Source organism: Epinephelus moara, chromosome 8 (assembly GCF_006386435.1).
Source record: "Epinephelus moara isolate mb chromosome 8, YSFRI_EMoa_1.0, whole genome shotgun sequence".
In the NCBI taxonomy this organism is placed as follows: domain Eukaryota; kingdom Metazoa; phylum Chordata; class Actinopteri; order Perciformes; family Serranidae; genus Epinephelus; species Epinephelus moara.
The window spans coordinates 28178998-28202225 of record NC_065513.1 but is presented as its reverse complement, the minus strand read 5'-3'; the positions used below and the strand labels follow the sequence as shown (position 1 = coordinate 28202225).

Below are 23228 nucleotides of genomic sequence, written 5' to 3'. Positions count from 1 at the left end.
AAGCCGTCGAAATCTGGTGCTTGGGCAGTGACTTGTGGTGTCAAGAACCAATGCACAAAGGCTTCCTTTAATGTTGGCATGATACGTGGCCGGTTGCAATTATAGCTTAACTGCGCCCAGCGGCATCAGGGGGAAACACAGCAGGACAAGGATGAAAGTTAAGGCAGGAGGGATGGTGGATGGGCCCAACAAACACGGACCTTCACCCATAAGAGTGGTGTTTGTGTCCTGTAAGAGTCTAAAGGCAAACCCTGTTCTTTTTTCCTAAACCTAACCACATGTTTTTGTTGCCTAAACCCAACCATGTGTGTTTGTTGTTGAAGGAAAAAGAAGTCAATTTGTGTTGTTGTACCAACGTAGTGTGTTTATTTTGAAAGAGACTGTATGTAAACGTTAAATTTCCTGTTAAAACTGAAGTGTATTTTGAAAGAAGACAACGCATGTAACAGGCAGAACTTGACACGGTGTCCCAGAACGTTAATAACCAACACACCCAGGGTACCTTGCACGTCATATGTGGACCTGTAAAGTCCATGACCAAACGGCGATATGTGACGAGGTCGGAGTGAGAATGTGTTGCATAGGATCATGATATTTTGCATGGCAATAGTTTATTGATAAACAAATGCTAAGAACTGATTTTTTTGCTATATGAATTATTAATATTGCAAATACAAATGAAATTTTTGTAGCCTGAGATGAACAGACTGAAAACTGTATCTCAGTAGATAAAACAAAAGTTTTTCCTTTGGGGACATAATTTGCAGCTGAAAATAAGCAACAAATTGTAATCGCAATACTCACAAAAATGTGACTCACATATCTTGATAATATCATATTGTGGGGCTTCTGGTTAGTCCTATGCCTACTGAGTACACATAGTGAGTCAGGGCCCATCACATAAATCTTACACTAATGCAAGTATAGAATGAAAGTGAAGCCCTTTGAATCAGCTCAAATAAAAGACTATTTGGCATCCCAACTAAAAAACTTGAACTGTATCAGGACTAAAGTCATTTATTTATCTGTAACACATGATTTCATTACCAAATTGGAAACCACTTAAACTGTAAAAATCAATTTCAAAGCCACATCTACACACCTGTGTGTATGTGTTTCTGTTTGAACTTTATTTACTGTACAGTACAGTGACTTAGTCCAACATGACTCCCTCCAGGGGTGTTAAAGAACAACAAGAACCACAAAGTTCCTTCTCATTGAGAAACAGTTAATTAAAAACATCTCGCAACACATACTGTATGATATAATGCTAGCGCCAATTAAAAATGTTTTAATTCCCAGGATATGGTGTTTGGTGATAAAGTGGAACATAGAGGTTCATAAAACCATAAACAAATAGTTGTAATTAAAGAGCAAATCTTTGGTTTACTAGTGTTGTGAGGATGCATAAATATAATCACCCAAATGCTCACGTGTGTTATTCCTTTGATTTTATTGTGGTCCAATGTTTAGCATTATTATTAGTAAACCATGATTTACATTCAAGTATTATCATGGGAATACGCAAAACCTGTGGTAGTACTGAAATGTTATGTTCTGGGTTTTGGGTAAAAGTACAAACAAGCACTACAGAAGTCTTCAAAATCTGTTTTCCAAAGTAAAAACATAATGAAAATTGTTAAATTGTCCATGAAAAGTTTGAATTTTAAAGTGATTTTAGGAATAAAGAAATGTTACAGCGTCCCTTTGTAAAGTGTTTATCATGACTGCACATCTCAAAGTGAGGAAAATTTGGTGTGTATAAATTTGTAGTACTTAAAGTGCCATTGAAAGTACTCAGACTAGGAGTGATCCAGTAAGGTGTGTTTAAGCATCAACAGACCATATGTAATTATGTTGAAAGTAAAGCACCACAGCCTAAGAGATGTTATACATGTATTCACTCCCCTCCGTACAGGAACAGGACATGTTGTGCGACCCACATTACACGTGCAACATGTGGAGACAGAGAACACTGGATTCCCAAACATGCCCCTACACAGTTTCCCCATTTCAATCATTTATTAATGAGAGACAACAAGCTGGCACAGTGTTGTTTTCCCTCTGCTGCGCCGTCCCACCTGCTTGAAATTCACCCATTGTCTTCTCATTAAACCCTACAACTCAGTTTCTCCCTATATAAACATATATGTACCTGCCTGCCCGCTGCTTCATCTTTAATTCCTTATTCTACCCTCATCCTTTAGTACTTCCAACCTGTCCTCTCTCTTTGTCGCTCCAACATTGTTGCCAGGTCTGTCAAAAAGAAGGGAAGAAGAGGTAGCAGAGGAAGCAGAATATGAAGAAGCCTATAACCCAGTTGACTGAGTAGATGTAGATGATGACCATGTCCATGTCAAAGTGCCAGCCTCGAGAGTCATCCTCAAAGTCCAGAGCGTCCAGACGGTAGCCTCCTCCATGGGGGAACTGGCGTCTGGCAATGGGACTGGACTGCCTCTGGAAGCCTGGTTGGGACGACAAAGAAGGCATCTCACCTGGTGGTTTTCATTTAAGTGACATTCAACTCAAAATCTATAAAAAAAAAAAAATGGCTGTAAAATGTGTCTAAAGTAATTTTTTCCTCACTTGAATTCAGCTTCAGTGGATTTTGATACTGATCAGTTTTCATGGTGAAAAAAAGCATTAAAATGTGAAGCTGTAGCTACTGCTCGAGACATCAAGGTCACGCCCTTGGTAATATTTCTGGGAAATTAGGAGGTTCAGTGACACAAAGAGATGTTTCCATTCTGTCATCACAGAAAAACTGAGTAGTTTTTAAAGGGATGGCTCACCTCAAAATCAAAAATACATTTTTTCCTCCTACCTGCAGTGCTATTTATCAATCTCAACAGCAATGTCTCAGAAAGCATGCACTGTACATGCAATCATCTGTTATTCCAGTTAATCTACAGACCTTATTGTGAGCAGTTTTCTCTGTACTGAACTACATCCACCAGCCATACCACTGCACAGAGGGAAGCGTGAATCTACTCATGGATGAGAGGCTCGTGGTCGTAACAGCTCGAGATGTAAACATTAATGGCGTCCTCCTCGGCTGAGCTCTAATGTAAGCTAGCTCAGTGGTGCTAGGTGAGCTAGTAGTGGATGCACGCTTCCTTCTGCATAGTGATACGGTTGGTGAATGTAGTCCTGTAGGAAAAAAAATGGTTCCTACATGAATTTGCTCACAACACTGTAGGAAAAAAAATGGTTCCTACATGAATTTGCTCACAACAATGTCTGTGGATTATCTTGAGTAACCAGGTCATGATTTCTGGACAGAGACATTGCTGTTAAATTTTAAATGTATTTTTATTTTATCTATTTCTATTTTATTTTATTTTATTTTATTTTATTTTATTTTATTTTATTTTATTTTATTTTATTTTATTTTTATTTTATTTTATTTTATTTTATTTTATTTTATTTTNTTAATTGTATTTAATTTTATTTATTTATTATCTGTTTAGTTTTTGGTGCTTTGAGTACCTCTAGCTGAGGGCTATCTGGTTCAATTATATTCAAGAGAAGGCAGTCATCTCTACAGCTGATATCTCCAACACTCTGCAACTCATAGCAAAACAATCTAGATTGATCAATAGTGCTACAGGTAAGAGTAAAAATATGTATTTTAGATTTGGGGGTAAATGGTCCCTTTAATCCTCAACATTGGTGTACAGCTCACTACTGACTTATTCACCCTGTCCCCTAAAAATACACTTAGAAACTACTAATTTGGGTGTTCGGACCAAGAGGAGGTGGCAAGTGTAGTACATTTACTCATGTACCAGACTTACTGTAAGTACATTATTATTTATTTTTGGCGCTTTGAGCACCACAAGCTGAGTGCCATCTAGTTCTATCTTATTTAAGAGAAGGCAGTCACAGGTTAAGAGGAAACATGTGTCTTTTGATTTTAGGGTGAACTGTCCCTTAAAGAGTAATTCAAGGTTTTTTTAACACAAGATTTTTTATAGAGTTTAACTGGTGTGTAGTCAAAGTGTCTTCAACGATGTTGAAAAAAAGTATCACTTAACTTCTCCACTGTCCATCCATATGCTCAATTTTATTCCAAACAACCATTATATTTGCCAAAATATGTCTTTATACATTGCATCGATGCAGTGCTACTACTTTCCTTACTCATATTTTACTGAAGGTAATTGCTGCCGTAACAGTAGAGTGTTTAATACTGAAGGAGAGATTTACATTTCTTCAATTAGTGGCACAACATCAGTGGCTGGGTTAGAAACTGATTTTGGGGAATAGTGAAGATATACTCCAAGAATTCTGTGTATGATTAAAAAAAACACGTGTGTGCAGGAAAGGCAGCCACTCAAACTTGCATTGTGTATGCTATGAGGCTGGAGCAAAGTGTTAAATACGTTTAGGATAAATATGTAGCAGGTATACTTGTGTTACTCTGTCACTTACGAGGAGAAAAGCAGTTGCAAATGTGTCCTACTGCTGCTGGTATTTTGCTAAATCTGATGATCTGACATCAGATAACTTTCATGTATTGGGAATTAAAAACTTGCCTCCAAAGATACGGAAGAGTTTTCTGCAGCTTGGTAGAGGCCACTTTGCACAACTTGCTTTCTGGAAGTTCTGTTTCCGGGAGAGGTATTCCTTTGGGAAGAATGTCCTCGCTGTTTGATTTAGCTCTGTAAGAAAGACAAGGTGACAAACTACAAATGAACATCTCACTCCACATCTTGATTCTCTGGATAGATGATGTTTGATTTATTCAATAGATTCAAAAAAAGCAGCAGATGCAGCATCACCAGACTCCCTCATTTTCTCCTTGTTCTGTTTCCGTGTATGACCTTGGCTTTGGTAATCAACACAAGAATCTAATCTACAATGCTTGTCACCTAATCACTCACAAGGGCCCTTAGTGTGTCTGCAGCCCTCATAACCACGGCCACTCTGCCTTTTATGGCCACAGCAGTGTCCCTGCCGCTCACTGTCTCCTACATACATCCAGAAGTAGGCCAAAGTGAATCACAGAGCGTCATTACTTATTCATAGATTTGTCCAAATCTGAATACATCTCATGTAATCAGCGGCACTGATCACGAGGTTACATAAAATAAGTATGTCATTACACAGCATATGTGCAGAAATATTCATATTACGACACATACTGTAGCATTGTTGTGTAAAGACATTACATATAAGATTATATTGCAATGCATTCTCCACACATAAGGAATACTACTTCTTATTTCCATCTGAAAGCGCTAATAAAAGCGTTCAGATCATGTTTGAGTTTGTCTTCTCGGCCTGGGTGACTCATCTGGTCAGAGCTGAACTAAAGGTCTAGTCTGCTCCCTATGGGACATCTGCAGCTGGGCCCTCTGAACAATCTGCAGATACAGAATATCATCTGTACAGCAGAAGTAAGAATACACATATAGCTGCAAATACAAGTACGCTTTCCCTGTCATGGATCATTTTAGTCCAGACAACATTTTGCTGGCGTATTTCCAGCTGTATTTTTATCCATCTCACATTATTTAATCTAGAATGCTGAGTAGAGTCTTAAGTAGAGGCGATAAGTATTTCAAATCATGTGAATTGTAAGCCAAGTGCTTTCTGCCCATTAGCTCACCCTTCTGGAAGAAGACGTGTGTGATGATTGTTCTGCAGAGGGGGCAGGGGGTGTTGGTGGGGCTGTTCTTCGCCAGCGTCCTCAGACAGGGTTCACAGAAGATGTGGTTGCAGGGGTGACACATGTAAGGGCTGAAGTACACGTCCAAGCACACGGCGCAGATGTAACCTTCTCTGTCACCGGCGCTCATGTCCTCGTCATCCTCGCTGCTGCTGCTGGATGGGTTCCCTGTTGAGCTCTGGGTGAGGGGGGGCAGGCAGGGGGAGAAAAGATAGATAGATGATGTAAGATGATTAACATTTATGTGTATATACAGTTACTGGCCACTTTATTAGCATTAGGGATGGACACGGTCAGCAACAATACTCAGGTAGGCTGTGGTGTTTAAACCATGCTCAGTTGGTACTAAGGGGCCCAAAGTGTGCCAAGAAAATATCCCCCACACCATTACACCACCACCACCAGCCTGAACCGTTGATACAAGGCAGGATGGATCCATGCTTTCATGTTGTTTACACCAAATTCTGACCCTACCATCTGAATGTGGCAGCAGAAATCCAGACTCATCAGACCAGGCAACGTTTTTCCAATCTTCTATTATCCAGTTTTGGTGAGCCTGTGTGAATTGTAGCCTCAGTTTCCTGTTGTTATCTGACAGGAGTGGCACCTGGTGTGGTCTTCTGCTGCTGTAGCCAGTTCAAAGTCACTTAAATCACCTTTCTTCCTCATTCTGATGCTGAGTTTGAACTTCATCAGGTCGTCTTGACCATGTCTACATGCCTAACTTCATAAATTTGCTGCCACGTGATTGGCTGATTAGCAATTTGTGTTAATGAGCAGTTCAGGTCTACCTAATAAAGTGGCTGGTGAGTGTACATGCATGTGTTCATCTACAAGCCTTTGTATACAGTATAAAGTCTGGGTATGTGTTGGTTTTTATGTGTTTTGGATTCGATTAAAATCTGAAAGGGCCAAGATAGACTTTTCTGATACTATTTAAAATGAAACCGAACAAAGAACAAATAGAGTTTTGAAAGATAATTCATCCCTTTTCTCTCCTTCTGTTCATAAAATCTAAAGTCACAATGGCAAACTCATTTCTGCAGGGTTAAGTCTACATGGAATGAGCTTCGACAGATTACGTATCAAGTAAAAGAGTAAAGGAGAACAATCCAGAAATCTGACCCTCGTATATGAGGTCCTGAGCACATTATCAAGATGTCACTGCACCCACCGACAAAAAAACATATATAAGTGAAAATGTCCTCTTTTGCCGTCCTCTTGAGATTCTGTTTAAAATATTCTCCACTTTAATACACCCTATTTGATGAGTGTAAATGTCTTTGACAGCCACCTGCACAGCATTATAATATGTGTGAGGACATGAGGGTGTCAGGTGTGAGCTCAGCAGAGTGAAATGTCTACCTGCCTACATTTTCTCACTTCTTACTGTAAAGCATAAACATTGTTTGTTAGAGAGATTTGACCCCGACGCTGGCCCTAATTCCAACTCCATTCACTTCATAGAAAACAGAAAGGTGTTGCATCTCTCCGGTTCGAGTTTTTCCATTAGGCAAAGTGTGACTCACACAATTCTGTAAGATAAAACAGTTTGTTTACGCTGCAGCTAGCCTGTCCTCTGTTTACCTTTTTAATCTAGTTTGAATCCTTTTACTTCATACGGCACAATACATCTGCCGCCCCCACTGCTCTAATCCCTCTCATCTCCTCAGCAGTCAACTTTCCCTCCCTCCCGGGTGCCTCTGCACCTAAATCCACACTCAGCATTTCCAAATTCCAGCTACAAGTCATATGAGAGGAAGTACTAAAACTCATTTTGAGAGCAGTATACGAGGCCCCTCAAGTCCCCCGTCTCCTCCTCAGACCTGTATCAGGCAGACCCAGAGGACTGGAGTCTGAAGCCGCAGTCTTGAAAAAGCCCGGGGGTCGCTTCCAGAGTAATTACCACTCTCTCACCCAGGGGGAGCTCCAGGGACTTCCGTGTCGCACCAATCCTGCCTCCCAAGGTGTGTCATTAACACAGAGGAGAGAGCACAGGGCGCACAGCTCCCAAGTAATCATGGCCACTGAGGCTCTCCTGTGGCAACATGCACTGTAACATGACACCTTTGTCTTGGTTACATCGGTAAATGTGTACATAGGTAAATAAATCCCATTCATTATCACAGGTAGGCCAAAATAAATCAAGATATTTTTGTAGACATGCAATAAACCTCTTCTTTTTATCACCTTATGGCTTGTTGTGACTGACAGAGCTGCTGCAACTGAAACAAACAAACTTCATATAAACGTAAAAGAAATATAATTCTTTTAAAAAAGCAATAAAAGTTTCTGAAGAACTACAAACAGCAAATGAAACCACATTTCAGCTTCCGTGCCGCAGCTGGATAAAATAACAAAACCATCCAGCACTAATTGCCTCTCCATCACGCAGGATGAAACCACTTCCTGTGGGAAACCGGATGATTGTAACATTAGCTCTGAACTTTAGCCTCCGAATAATGTATGCAAAAAGTACAGCCGGATATTGTACTCAGAAATAGTTAAATGAGATTCTATCAGGGGGTGAAAGCAACTTTTCTTCACAAACAAATGACGTATGTGGGCAGTAAAGTTTCATGAAATCTACGAATACGTGAGGATGAATGAGAAAAAACATTGTCGAGCTGCCCTTGAGAAGTATTCCAAAGCACCAAGTGCGATTCCTAATAGCAGAAATGCTGTGCTTGTAGTGAGCAGCTCCCAAGTGAGAATGTGTGTAACTGTGTGAGTGCAAAGTTGGATAAAGCTGAGGAAAGAGCATGCACACTCAATAAGCCTTGATAATGATAAATGACCAAGTAAGCTCATTCAATTTCCTCTGTATAAAAAGAAAGTTTAGAGGAGTAGCTGGACAAACACGCTTAGTCACTTTTACTCTGAGAGTTCAGTGAGACAATCAATTCCACTCAAGCATGGAGCTTAGCTTAGCATAAACACTGGAAGCCGGGGAAGCAGCTAACCTGGCTTTAAATATGTGGCTACCAGCACCTTAAATGATGTCAAATATGCTGAATGTGCTGTTGCTCTCCTCCACACACACAGCCACAGCCACACAAGAGCACACTGACAAATATTCTGTAAAACTTCAACTGAAAGCCCAGTCCCTTTTACTAGCCCCGTGTTGCTTGCCTGGTCTGGTTGCCAAGCGTTTCATTTTCTTTACAGAATCAAAATCAGAATCGTGTGCCAGGTGCTGTAATCCTCGAGTGCTGTAACTTTTTCTCTGACGCGCTGTCCATTGGAGCTAGATCAAATGAAGGATTCATAATTGTTATATGATCTGAAGCCTAATTTCTATATAAGTAATATTCATACTGATTTAAATAAACAGTTTGATTGTATTTTCCATTTTTCCTGAACAACAGTTTTGGGAGAAAGGAATTAAAGGCCTGTCCCAAATACGGGCTCATTGATTTCAGTGATTTAAGCAAATAATAGCCTGGGATATTAATTGAAGTGTTATGGCAGGTGACTTTCCTCAGGGGAGAGGAGATGAGGTCTGCCCAAAAAGCTGCTAGATTTGTTGCTTGGCACATTTTTGGAAAAAAAAAGAAAAAAAAAAAACTAAATTAGCAAAACTGTGCTGGTTGCCAGGGAGAAGTTAGCCTACAGCACATACCTCACTGCATTTGGTCAGTTTACTTTTAAAATGTAGTGACTTACTAAATGCAATTTACATAGCCATTTTTGTCATTTTAATGTAATCCATTAGATTACAAAAAATATATATATTTAATCTAAATACTTATGGATAACTTTTGTGTTACTTCAAAATCAACATTAAAACTATTGCACCTTGTACTGAAATAATGGACACAGCCACAAAAATTTGAGATCCACAAACACAAACCCAAAGACTGCCGCTGCGTAAACCTTTCACGTTACTTCAGCACTATTCTTTTTACTCCTGCCAGGGCCGCCACAAAGTGAAGCACTTGTCTTAAAAAAAACACTGCATGACATACATGCCTTAATTTGGTTAATTTAGCATTTCATATTGGCATGGCATATTTTAAAGAGGTAATCAAAATGTAGTCAAGTAATCCTTGACAATGTAACTAAAATCTAAAGTAATCCCAATTACATATGATCCTTTACTGTCCAAACCTGCTTGTAAAAACACAATTTACCTATGTAATTTTAATGTAATGTCTAGGTTAAAAAAATAAATAAACAATCAAGATATAAAAAGTGTATGGGTTCATTTTTAAAATTTTAAATGCAATGATATTTTATACTGATGATACTTGCATATTTTTTTTAACTCTGGAGACCTAAGATAATCTAATCACAGTCCAGCTACAAAAGATGGCAACTGTAGATATGCGAGACTCTTAGGAGCCGCTTCAAAATATTCTTGTCTCGCTTTTTTATTTTGTGACAATGCTGTTGTTATTATGTGATTAGGCACAAGAACACTTGGTTAGGGTTAGGGAAAGATAATCTTTTGCGCTAAAATGATCACTTTAAACATGGAAAATTAAATCTCGAGGGAGTTTTCACAAATCTGGGTTACCATCTAGACAGGACCGTAATCACCATCTGACTTGAGCTATGTAGGCCACTTAACATACAGGCATGAGAGTGGTATCAATCATCTCATCTAACTAAGAAGTTTGAGTTTCTACCTTCTGGCTCTTGGCGCTTACTTAGTCTCGCTCACCAGACCTTTCTCAAGAAAAGAAAGGTCTGGCTGCGCCGACTCTCACTTTAAGATTGGAGAAAAAACGCCCCGGCTTTTTTTATTTCTTTCAACCAATCACAATCGTTCTGGGAGGTGCCACAGCAAGGTGCGCTTGCAAAAATATTGCCGGGGGGAAATAGGTTTTGGTGTAACACGCCCACAAAAATATCACCTACAGAACACGAACCATGGCAGAAAAATGGCTACATCCCCGCAAGATCAAACAATGCAAAAGTTAGTAAAGGACATGTTGAAAACTGTATTTAAGAGTCTGAGCCGGGATTGCCTGCACATGGCTCTCAACATGGAGGTGGCTGTACTGGCAGCTAGCAGGTGCTAACAGCGTGAACAGTGCTAACAGCAACACTGGTGACAGAGCTGCGAAGCTGGGGAGGGGACCAAAGGGTTGGGTGTTATGCTTCCACAACGACGGCGTAATGGGTGTTAACCACCGTATGATGGCAGTGAAGAGTGGCGGCAATTAGCTAGCCAGTGGGATACACACACATGAACTCACATACATGAACATGCACGCATGGCCCGGCCAGCAATGCAACAACAAACAGAGAAGCTCAGATTACAACACACAAAGAGGGACGGTGACTTCATTCTCTGCTCAGGACACCATTACTCCACTATATCTTCACATAGTAAATAATGATTGTTGCTATATTAATGCTCTGAATGTTGTATACAGCCCCTTTAACTATAAACAATATCATCAGCAGGACGGCATTGAATTAGGAAATGGAATCGTCTGTGTTTCAAAGCAACTAATTCTATTCAGCTCTCTCTAATTCAGCAGTCAGAATAATTTCAATCCACCAACGTGACTGCAGATCTGCAGCAGCCAATCAAAACAGAATCTGCTCTTTTGTCTGGTTGTTTTTGAAGGGCTCTCCACCCAAGCCTCATCATGCAACTAATTCAGATCTAACCCCACTTTAAACCGCACAGACAATGGCTATTGAGATGAGCTGGGTGCTGATAGGGCTGTCGAGAGTCAGACTCTAGATGGCGTGAACACATACAGACACACAAACACACGTGGAGCCACACACAGTCACATAGAGTGCCATAAATAGAAACAGTGAAAAGCAATATTTAAGTCTGCTTTTTGTGCCTATTGCGTCGCACCACACACACAAACACACACACACACACACACACACACACACACACACACAGAACTCCTACTTGCATTAGCCTTCCATCCTAAAATGTAAATAGACCTTTAAGTGGATCACTTAGGTCATTTAAGGCTGAAGTGCCTCGAGACTTGAGCAACTTGAGAGTATCCTAAAGTTTCCAAAGTATCCTGCTAATGCAAACGGAAAAAGACTACAGACGAAGATGGCAACATTCGATTTGGTAAATGAAAAAAATGTGTGTCATTCAGCGGCAGATAATTGCCCCTGCTTCTCAGCGGCCACATTAAAAAATCACAACGCTTTAATAGTTAATAAATGATTTGCATTGTATTAACATAGTATTAATTGGGAGAGAGAAATGAATTATTCAGTGATTTAATCACCCGCTCTGTGGCTCTTCTCAAAGCACACAAAGATGTGAGGTAGCTGCTTGATGTTAATCCTAAAATCACTGGCAAAACATTTGGTAAAAGACGTCAGTGTGAAATTCAATTCTGAGTTAACTGTGTCATTCACCTGTCTGCTCTCCTGCAGTTGACTCTGTCTCCACCTCTCCCTCCTTCTCTGCCTCCTCCTCAGACACTTAATCCTGTTCTTCTCCCTTTTGCTCATCCTCCTCTCCCCAAAAGGAACACAAGGTGGCACCACTGCCGAGGTCATGCTTTGACCCATCACCTCCATCACACCACTGCCTCCTTCCCCGCCATCTTCCACGCCGTCCCCCTCTTCTTCTTCCTCTTCCTCCTCTTCTTCTTCTCCCAGCTCTGAGCTGGTGAGAGGTGGGATGTGACGCTGACGGCTTTGAGACAATCGTCCAGTTGCTGCCCCCGTCTTCACCTCCGCCCAGAATGGATCTAGCTCTCTGGATGAACTAAATGGGTAGCGGGGCGGGTCTCCTGTAGCTGTCCTGGATGAAAGTCTTTCAGGGGACAGAGGTGTGGACCTGGTTTGGATGGGAGGCTGAGGGAGAGCAGAAGACGTGGACCTCGATGCTGGCCGAGGAGACTGGGGGTTTAAATTGGCGGTGCTGGTCCGGGTGCAGCCAGTACTGGGAGGTCTGGGACATGTGTATCCTCTCTGCGAGTTGTTTGACCCTTCTCCAACTTCCAAGTTGCTATTTAACGGGATGTCAGAATTACTGCTGGACAAACTCTCAGTACTTCCTCTTCCCTGGCCTCCATCTCCAAATGTCTCCGTTCTTCCTGTGTTCCTCTGCCTTTGTTTACCTCTTTCCTTGCTTCCTGCGTGTTCAACATTTTGTCTCTCCTCCTCCCTGTCTCCCTCTCTCCATCTTCCTCTGTTGTCCCTGCTGCAGGTCTTCCTGTGTGCTTTCCTCCCTGGCAGGGCAGGTCTCACCAGCTGCTCCACACTGCTCGACCTCCCCTCTCCCGCTGGATCAGCGCTCCTCAGCCTAGGTCTCACTGCCTTTAAGCACGGGATATAATTCTCATTGTTGCTGTTTCCTTCACCGGCATCCTCACTTCCACGTCCCCCAACTTGGCTTGAGCCATTTACACCAGAGGCTCCCGCACGGAAGCTCATGATGGCGCCTTTGAGCCCCTCAGTCACCGGCAGAGCACATCTGATGCAACTTCAACCAGCTAGCCTGGTCTTTCCGCTGTCATCTTTCCCTAAGTCTTCTCTCTGCCTCCCACTCCTTCTGGATGTACAGGTTCAAGCTCTTTTTCTAAGAGCCAGAGGGACTGTTCCAGTGTAGAGGAGGTGAGCAGTGCAGCCCTCTGGTCCTGGCCTATCCTGTCGCTGTTAGCCCCCCTGGGACATTCCACACTGTTGACAAAGACAAAGTCCCCCTGGTGAGCCCCATCACAATAGGTGCACTGTTCACGGCCTCACTATTGTTCTGTGTGACCTATAGAAAACACACTGCTATGCAACCACTGAATACACAAAAAATAAGGTGAAAAAACTAGAGCCACCTTTTTTTCTCACGTCCATGACCATGGTGTCAGCTTTTTTCACCCTGGGGTTTACAGAAAGAGCGGTTTGTGTGTGTGTATCTGTGTCTGTGTGAGTGTGTAGTTGTCAAGATAAATGTTAATCCTCAGACTGTTCCATATTTGATGTCTATTTTTTTGTTTCTGTTGGTGCATCGTTTCCAAAGACTTCCTGTGTGACTGCACCTAAGAAACTTCTAGCCCCAAAGAAAATCTAAATGTATTTGATGAAAAATGTCAGGATAACTCATTCAATGACAATCTGATCTGACAAACTGCTTCATTGTTTCCAAATAGAGAGACTGAGAAGAAACAGGCGAGTCTTTGTCCGAAGATTAAACACAACACAAAACATTAGCACCGAAGATTATTATGGGTGAGGTTAACTTAAAGTTAACCGAACTTTAAAACACATCATGCGACTACTGAGAACATTTTTCTGACTTTATATGACATAGATGTCCATGACTAAGTTAAAAACTCTGATTTCTGATATTCTACGATGAACTGAAAGTGATCTAAATGAAATACTATTTTTCTTTATTCTAAAGTTGAATAACAAAACAATAAATAACTGTTTAAGACCTACCATCACCCATTATTTTAAGAAGCCAAGCAACTCTTACGGTTATATCTAATTGAGGAGAAAAACAGGAGTGGGTACTTTCTAGAAAATTATCTTTAATTATCAGTCATGAATTACATGATAGTCCATTCTAAGGCATCCATTTTCATCTGCTTAACTGGGGCCAGGTCACGGGGGCAGCAGGCCAAGCAAAGCACGCCAGACGTCCCTCTCCCCAGCAACGCTTTCCAGCTCCTCCTGGGGGACCCCAAGGCGTTCCCAGGCCAAATGAGATATGTCATCCCTCCAGTGTGTTCTGGGTCTGCCCCGGGGCCTCGTACCAGTGGGACGTGCCCAGAACATCTCTAACAGGAGGCACCTAGGAAGCATCCTGATCAGATGCCCGAATCACCTCAACTGACCCCTTTCGAAGCAAAGGAGCAGCAGCTCTACTCCGAGCTCCCTCCTGATGTCTGAGCTTCTCACCCTATCTCTAAGGCTGAGCCCAGCCACCCTTGTGAGGAAACTCATTTCGGCCGCTTATAACCACAATCTCAGTTTTTTTGGTCAGAACCCAGAGCTCATGAGCATAGGTGAGGGTTGGGATGTAGATGGAAAGATGGAAAATTCCCTAACTGGTTTGTCCTAATTTCAGGCTGAGGCCTTAAGATCATGCCTTTGGCTACCAACCTATGAAGCTTTGGACTATCCCAGGAGATGTGACTGTAAAATCACTCTTAAAAAACATTTGTGGGGGTACTGAGTAATCTTTTTTGTATTTTTGGCACTGTTTGTAAATTGTCCAAATTTTTTTTAATGCTTTTTAACCTGTTGTCTTTACTTTTTTCCTACATTATAATCACATATCACTTTTTTTTAAAAATCCCCTGCCCTTAGTCAATTCATTTAGTACCCTTGTTATGAAAATGTATTATATGAAAAAATATATATGCACATTGTTACACAAAGTAGAGGGACAGGAAACATGGGGATGAAAGGGAGGGAGTGACATCCCAAAATCGAACCACAGATGGTGATGTTACACGGTACGCCATCTAAATGACTATTAATTATTAATTTCATTATTCACTTGTCATAATAATCAGTATCATTATTAATATGACTTGTTCTTTGGAGGAGCGGGGTCAGGGACATCTTGATTGATTCCTATCTGTACTTAAAATGTATGTGCATGACTTGCATTGGACTCTCTGTCCACTACAGACAGCCATGACAAGATACCCAGGGATCCCAGACCCTTCAGGTTCCCAAAAGCAACACATCAAATAATGTACCAGATAAGTTATGTTAATGTGAGGCATATTTATTGTAAGATAACAAAAATAAAGCTTCATGTTTTATCAAACAGTGATTTTTTTGCAGTAGTTTTTACAAATATACCCAGCTTCAAACCCAGTGAACTCAGTGCACTTACTGTGAATGTATGTAGGCAAATATTAAAATGCACGCAGCCACAAGCACATGTATGTAGGCAAATATTAAAATGCACGCAGCCACAAGCACATGTGAAATGCAGGTTTTCATGTGTCCAATCACATTTGCTTATAGGTAAACTGATCACATGTAAGAATGATATCTAATGTGACAAAGTTTAAGCAATGTATTTAGTGCCATGAAACAGAACTATGACAAGTTATTGTATGTATTGTTTGCAGGGCTGACATATGTACATATTTTAAACATTCAGAAAACAAGTCAGAAAAATGATAACTAATGACATATATCATACTGTGTCAACTGCAGGAGAGCAGACTGTGATTTTTTTGTGGGAGCAAGTCTTGTATCTTGGATTTAGACTAAAGGGTTCCATTATTCAACATTATTGTCTTAATGTCATGGTACAATGAGATCCACACGTTACTGTACATTCAATACTTGTTTAAAATTCTCATTACAAGACTCTAAAACTATGGCTCGCTCTACTTCTGTTTAAGTGAAGGGCTTCAATGCATCTTCTAGCAAAGCTCACAGTTTTCCAATGTTTGTGTTTCTCCACCAGATTTCACGTATCATGGACAAAGAAGCAGAGAACATGGAGGAAATCCCCAGCTCTCTCTCGTTATCCATGCACACAGAGGTCTCTGAGATTATCAACATCGATGTCTCAGAATCCATCGATGAGACTGTTGATGATCTCGATGAGCTGATGTACTGCGACGATCTCCTAGAGGAGGAAGAGGACACCGGCTCCAGGCCCTATTCCACCATCAGTGAGGAGAGCGGGACGACATACCCCTCTCCTTGGTGTTGCTCTCCGGACTCTGAGATCTCAGAGATGATCGAGCCATTTCATCAAAATATTGATGAGGTGGTTAGACAAGTATGCCAAAGCTTCTTGTATCCAGAATATCTGGAGACAGAGGCAGAGGCTGTCCAGACACCAGAGCCCACCGAGGCTGTCCAGACATCAGAGCCCACCAAGGCTACAATGGTACAATGAGATCCACACGTTACTGTACATTCAATACTTTTTTAAAATTCTCATTACAAGACTCTAAAACTATGGCTCGCTCTACTTCTGTTTAAGTGAAGGGCTTCAATGCATCTTCTAGCAAAGCTCACAGTTTTCCAATGTTTGTGTTTCTCCACCAGATTTCAAGTATCATGGACAAAGAAGCAGAGAACATGGAGGAAATCCCCAGCTCTCTCTCGTTATCCATGCACACAGAGGTCTCTGAGATTATCAACATCGATGTCTCAGAATCCATCGATGAGACTGTTGATGATCTTGATGAGCTGATGTACTGCGACGATCTCCTAGAGGAGGAGGAGGACACCACCGAGGCTGTCCAGACATCAGAGCCCACTGAGGCTGCCATGACACCGGAGGCCACTAAGGTTGTTGAGGTCCTTACTGAGGACAATGATGTCACACCAGAGGAGATCAGGGACATCGTTCCATCTCCACCCTCTGCCAGCTCACTTCCACCAGCTCTGCAAGTGGTTGAGATCCATCAGCCACAGAGCCAACTGCTGGCCAGACTCATGACTGACCTCGATGAGGAGGTGAGAGGTTCTCCGTCACTGAGAGCACTGGGAGGACAATCCAAAGGCAGGAGGAAAAAGCTGCAGTGGAGGAGATGTTTCAGTGGATGGCGGAGGTAGAAGATCCAACCAGCTCCACCAGAACATTTTGAGGAGGCTGTCAGGTCAGCCAGCGCTGACTTGACAGGTAGCACTGAAGACAGCTGCCAGACTCCCTGCCCTAAAGAGACGTCCTCCACCACCTCCTGCAGTTCTGCTTCAAAAGCAGACCACAGATTCATCCCCCTTAAGCTGGAGGACTACATGGAGGCACCAGAGCCCACTGAGGCTGTCACGACACCAGAGCACAGGTTCATCCCACTTAGGCTGGAGGACTACATCGAGGAAGAGGATCAGGCACTAGAGGACACCAGAGATGTTTCGTCTCTGTCCTCTACAGGTCTGATCCCACCTGATCATCATGTTGCTGAGGTCACACAAATGATCAGCACTTACCAGGGCTCTGTGGACCAGTCTCAGCTTGACACTGAGGCAAAGAGGAGCGATCGCTTCTCTCGCTTCTTCAACATATTCTCAAAGGTAAGGAAGTGTTTATACGTAAAAATCTAATCAGTGTTATCTTTTTATTGAACTGTACTCATTTATTTGTATTTCTGTACTCACGTGTTGTTTTTGTTTCTATTACTCCCCAAACAGAATGAGAAGGAGGAGAAGAAGAAGCCTTCAGAAGAAAGTCTTACAAGGCAGTCTCCCTTTTGGAAGCAGCTGTTGAGCTGCAGTTCACGCTGCTTCAGGCTTGAAAACTGAACAACAGGATCAGGACCAGTTTCAGCCACTGGCCTGACAACATTTTCTTTTATGATTTTAAATCCATTGTCCTTTGTTTATACGACCTTTTATTAATGTATTATTCCACCATCAGTGAGGAGAGCGGGACGACATACCCCTCTCCTTGGTGTGCTGCTCTCCGGACTCTGAGATCTCAGAGATGATCGAGCCATTTCATCAAAATATTGATGAGGTGGTTAGACAAGTATGCCAAAGCTTCTTGTATCCAGAATATCTGGAGACAGAGGCAGAGGCTGTCCAGACACCAGAGCCCACTGAGGCTGTCAGGACACCAGAGGCCACGGTTGTTGAGGTCCTTACTGAGGACAATGATGTCACACCAGAGGAGATCAGGGACATCGTTCCATCTCCACCCTCTGCCAGCTCACCCCCATCAGCTCTGCAAGTGGTTGAGATCCATCAGCCACAGAGCCAACTGCTGGCCAAACTCATGATTGACCTTGATGAGGAGGTGAGAGGTTCTCCGTCACTGAGAACACCGGGAAGACAATCCAAAGGCAGGAGGAAAAAGCTGCAGTGAAGGAGATGTTTCAGTGGACGGTTGGAGGCAGAAGATCCACCCAGCTCCACCAGAACATTTTGAGGAGGCCGTCAGGTCAGCCAGCGCTGACTTGACAGGTAGCACTGAAGACAGCTGCCAGACTCCCTCCTCTAAAGAGACGTCCTCCACCACCTCCTGCAGTTCTGCTCTATAAGTATTGTTCTTTGTTGTTACAGTCTTTTATTAATCTGCCTCTGTAAATAAATAATTTGATATTGATATTTCTGGTAGTTTGTTGGACACTTACATCATAAAGGTTTAAAGGAACATGACTTTCCTTGTTACTGACAAACCAGTCTAAAGTAACACACACATTGTCTGTTGCATGTCAGCTGACAGCCACACACATAGAGAGTGTTACAGACAGAAGCAGTCAGTATAGGGCTGAGCCATGTTCTTGTACTGTATGTGTTTATTTACTAAGTGAATCCACGTTGAATATTAAGAGCAGCTTGTGACAGGCATTAGTTAGTCAACGTTACACACTCAGGCAAAATCTTGAAACTTCTGCCCTGCGATAAAACACATCCATGTGTGACTGTGACTCAGCTTCTACTGAAAATGTTACTTTGGTGTTAAACGTGGCTAAAGGACTTAAGCTAGTTACATACCAGCAGCAGCAGAGTCAGTGAAGTTCAATGGGCGTGGATAAGTGTGTTCATTTGTTAAGATTATCTTAAATAAATATAAACTTTTGTTTTCCACAGAGTTTATTTTCTGCAATAATCCAAAATCCAATGGAAAAATCCCACTGGCATTTTGTGAAGGGAACCAGGGTGACACTGCATCTGGTGTTGGCCAACAAATACACACGATCTCTGCACCACTCTATACAGATACATAACACATTAAAACAGGGTTGTTGTGGAACTCACAATGCTACCTGTTCCAGTAATAGTCTATGGACATCAGAAAAGCAGTAACAAGAATGTTAAAAATACATGGGGCACAAACCAGGCGTGATAAGTCTCCCACAGCACACCTGCAGCAGAGCGCATCCATTTAAATCAACTGAAACTGCTACACTGACCACGAAAGTTGCACTAGCCCAAGCTAGCATCGCACGACTCTTCCTCTGGTTTTACACGGTTAGTCTATTTTTTTCTCTGTCCGTGGCTCCACGGCCCACCAAGAAGGAAAAATTACACAGAACTGTGTAAAAATGATTACAATGTATTTGAAAAGGATTTAGATGAATATCTCATTGTACCACAGCTGGAGTTAATCAATTCACTACCAGTTAATCTAGCTTTCACGTCCAAACCTTCCACAAACAATCACATTATCACTTGGCAAAACTCAATACACACACACAACCCCGCTCCGCCCCACCTTCGTGACATGTCGCGTCGACGCCCCATGTACTCCTGCCATAACTGTAAAATAAGAAACCAAAGTAAATCAGTATGCAATTTCTAAATGAATTAGATTCTAACTAGCCTGTATTGGCTGCTACAACAGCATGATAGAATTCCTAAAATATAGTCATGGCTTTTACTATTGGTGTACCACCCCAAGACTTTCAGTGGCCCCATGTGGCCACCCCTGTGAAAAATTTATGGGGGCGTCACTGCTTGTTTTGCCTCCAGGCCTGAGGTCGATGCTAATCAGATTCACTTTATAGTGAGTGTTAAGAGTAAGGCATTGTCCATTTTATGTGCAGTCGATGTTTGATATATTTTATGGATACAAATGTTGGAACATTTCATTGCCGTAACTGCTGACTTGTAGTCACGAATATGTTCTGTTCTAGATTTTCCCTTTTAATTTTAATGCAGGGTTAAATCATCCTTCAATCTCAAACATAATCAGTTGGCTCAACACAGCTCAACACACACACACACACACACACACACACACAGTTTGCTTTTCATTGCTTCACCCATCTCCCCATCTCCCTCGGCAGCTCAACCCCATCCTGTTGCCTCATCCTTCCCACAGTGTATTACTCTGCCTCACACTCAAAATACTGATACAACATCGTCCATCATTTGCCGCAGTACCGGCTGTGGACAGCAGATGGCAGCAGCTCTCCTCTCTGAGTTGTCATGGCGCTGGCGCTGTCCCTGGTCCTGAAACTACCTCTCGCTCCAAAAGCTCTCAGCATGTTACCTTAGTCTAGATCCCGGCTCCAAATGCATTGTTGCGCCCTTACACACCCTGTTTCCACTTGTTTCTGAGTTTCTATTTAATGTATTTTGCTTATCGAAAAAAAGCATTTTGCTCATGAAGTTGGCTTGAACGACAAGTTCATCAGAAGTGATTTTTTTCCAGATATTTCCACCTCGAATATCCCGCAGACAGATTTGACTTTTTTTTTGTAATAAATCAGTTAAAACATGTTAATCTTGACTGACACCTACCCTTTGAGTTGTAAACAAAAAGAAAATCCACAAATTGTAACATTCAGTGAGTCCAAAGACTTAAATAAAGGAGAGAGAAGAGGAGAGGAGAGCTCTGCGCCCTCATCGGCTGTCTGCAGTGAAAAACGGAGCAACGAGGAGAGCAGAGGCACAAAACTCCAGGGCGACCTCCACACGGTCTGACGTACCCAAAGCTGCTGGTATAAATGAATTCACGGCGTCACCAGGCTCAGATGATTCGCAGCACCAGTGAGCGCACCCGGCTGTCAACACTCCCGGGCTACAACACACACAACCCCCCTCACACACACTCACAAACACGTCTGCGTCATGCGTCCTGAGAGCGACGGCACGAACGCGGTAACTCCGATGGACCCCGGTAAAACGCACAGCGGCAGCAGTCTGAGGGGCTGACTGTGTCCTGCTTATCTGTCCGGCGTGTCCCCCCACTGCTCTGGGAAAGTTGCGCTCTGAGTGTGGTCGCAGTATGGATTTTATAACAACAAGCGGCAACGGCAGCAACGCGACCAGCGGTTACCCTGGCGGGGTGGACGTGGTTGCCGACTGGGACGGGGGTGAGAATGGCACGGGGTCTGGGGCTCTGCCAGATGTGAAGCTGAGTTACCAGATCATCACTTCTCTGCTCCTGGGGGCCCTCATCCTCTGCTCCATATTTGGCAATGCGTGCGTTGTGGCAGCCATCGCCCTGGAGAGATCTCTCCAGAATGTGGCTAACTATCTGATTGGATCTCTGGCCGTGACAGACCTCATGGTATCGGTGCTGGTTCTGCCAATGGCGGCCCTCTACCAGGTTTTGAACAAGTGGACACTGGGGCAGGAGATCTGTGACTTATTCATCTCTCTGGATGTACTGTGTTGCACATCATCCATCCTGCATCTGTGCGCAATTGCCTTGGACAGGTACTGGGCCATAACAGACCCCATTGACTATGTAAATAAACGGACACCAAGGCGAGCTGCGATCTTGATAAGCGTGACTTGGCTAATTGGTTTCTCCATCTCTATTCCACCTATGTTAGGCTGGAGAAGCGCCGAAGACAGGGCGGACCTCAACGCCTGCATCATCAGCCAGGACCCGGGCTACACCATCTACTCCACATTTGGGGCTTTTTACATCCCTCTCATCCTCATGTTGGTCCTGTACGGGCGAATATTCAGGGCTGCTCGGTTTCGGATTCGGAAGACAGTGAAGAAACCCGAGAAAACAAAAGTGTCCGAAAAGTGCTTGACTGTGTCTCCGGCCATCTTCCACAAGAAAACCAACGGGGAGGCCGGGGGCAAAGGCTGGAGGCGCGGCGACGAGTCCAAACCCAGCTCTCCGTGCGTAAACGGCGCGGTGAAGCACGGAGAGGAGGGTGAGTCACTTGAGATCATAGAAGTTATCAGCAACTCAAAGACGCACCTGCCTCTGCCCAACACCCCTCAGTCCTCCTCGCAGGGCTACGAAAACATGAATGAAAAGAACTCGGGGGCGAAGAGAAAGCTGGCGCTGGCCAGGGAGCGTAAAACGGTGAAAACACTCGGGATCATCATGGGAACTTTCATCTTCTGCTGGCTGCCCTTTTTCATCGTCGCACTTGTGCTGCCTTTCTGTGCAGAGAGCTGCTACATGCCCGACTGGGTGGGCGCAGTCATAAACTGGCTGGGCTACTCCAACTCTCTCCTCAACCCCATCATATATGCCTACTTCAACAAAGACTTCCAAAGTGCTTTCAAGAAGATCATAAGATGCAAATTTAACAGACCCTAACCACACTCAGTGACAACAAATGTGTTTACTTAGGTGTGGAGTAAATGCACGGACAGCAGGATTGTTCACTGACTGTATGGAGCAAAAAAAAAAATGACACAGACTTTCATTCAGGGACAGTCTCTTTTCGGTGTGTGTTCAAGGACCGTGTAAAAAAAGAAAAACCCGGGGTCACTGCTGATGAAATGAGACAAGACAGGAACTTTCGCTCTTAATGTACAAGCTCATGTTTATTCAGTGTTGTAGCTACAGTATATAGCCTATGTGCGACGGCAGCCATCGTTGTATTGCCATGCAACACGTGTCATGTGCTGATTTCATGCATCTTATCATGAGACACGCGGGGTTTCCGTCCTACGTCATGAGCTTTGTAGCACTGAAACAATAAAAGCAATCAAAGTTTGTCATTAAGAAACACGAGTCCATTTTTATTTAGAAAATAAAAAAGTCATGAGTCAAGCAGAGGTCAGGGCCTAGTGTGAGAAATCAGTTTCACTTGGGACCTGTGTCATCATACATCTCCATATAGTGAATGCATCAGAGTGTGTTGAGCCAAAAAAAGCAGTGAGCAGCTTAGCAATTTGCTTTGACAGGGCCACACTGATGATGATGATGATGATGATGGGGGGGGGGGGGGCAATCAGGTTATAAGTGCATGGTGTGTTT

General features: G+C 42.9%; 2 protein-coding genes across 2 annotated transcripts; one reads left to right on the top strand and one right to left on the bottom strand.

The window, feature by feature from the left end:
- Window positions 1-1884: 1884 nt before the first annotated feature.
- On the bottom strand, window positions 1885-13255 carry rnf180a (ring finger protein 180a). The gene is made up of 4 exons (XM_050051973.1): window positions 12029-13255; window positions 5615-5852; window positions 4539-4664; window positions 1885-2465 (listed from the first exon to the last, which is right to left on the bottom strand). The coding sequence occupies exons 1-4, from the start codon at window positions 13052-13054 to the stop codon at window positions 2260-2262; spliced, it is 1596 nt and encodes a 531-aa protein (XP_049907930.1). The 5' UTR covers window positions 13055-13255; the 3' UTR covers window positions 1885-2259.
- A 7803-nt stretch (window positions 13256-21058) lies between these two features.
- htr1aa (5-hydroxytryptamine (serotonin) receptor 1A a) lies at window positions 21059-22946 on the top strand. Its single transcript, XM_050051974.1, has one exon. The coding sequence runs from the start codon at window positions 21279-21281 to the stop codon at window positions 22560-22562; it is 1284 nt and encodes a 427-aa protein (XP_049907931.1). The 5' UTR covers window positions 21059-21278; the 3' UTR covers window positions 22563-22946.
- The last annotated feature ends 282 nt before the right edge of the window (window positions 22947-23228 follow it).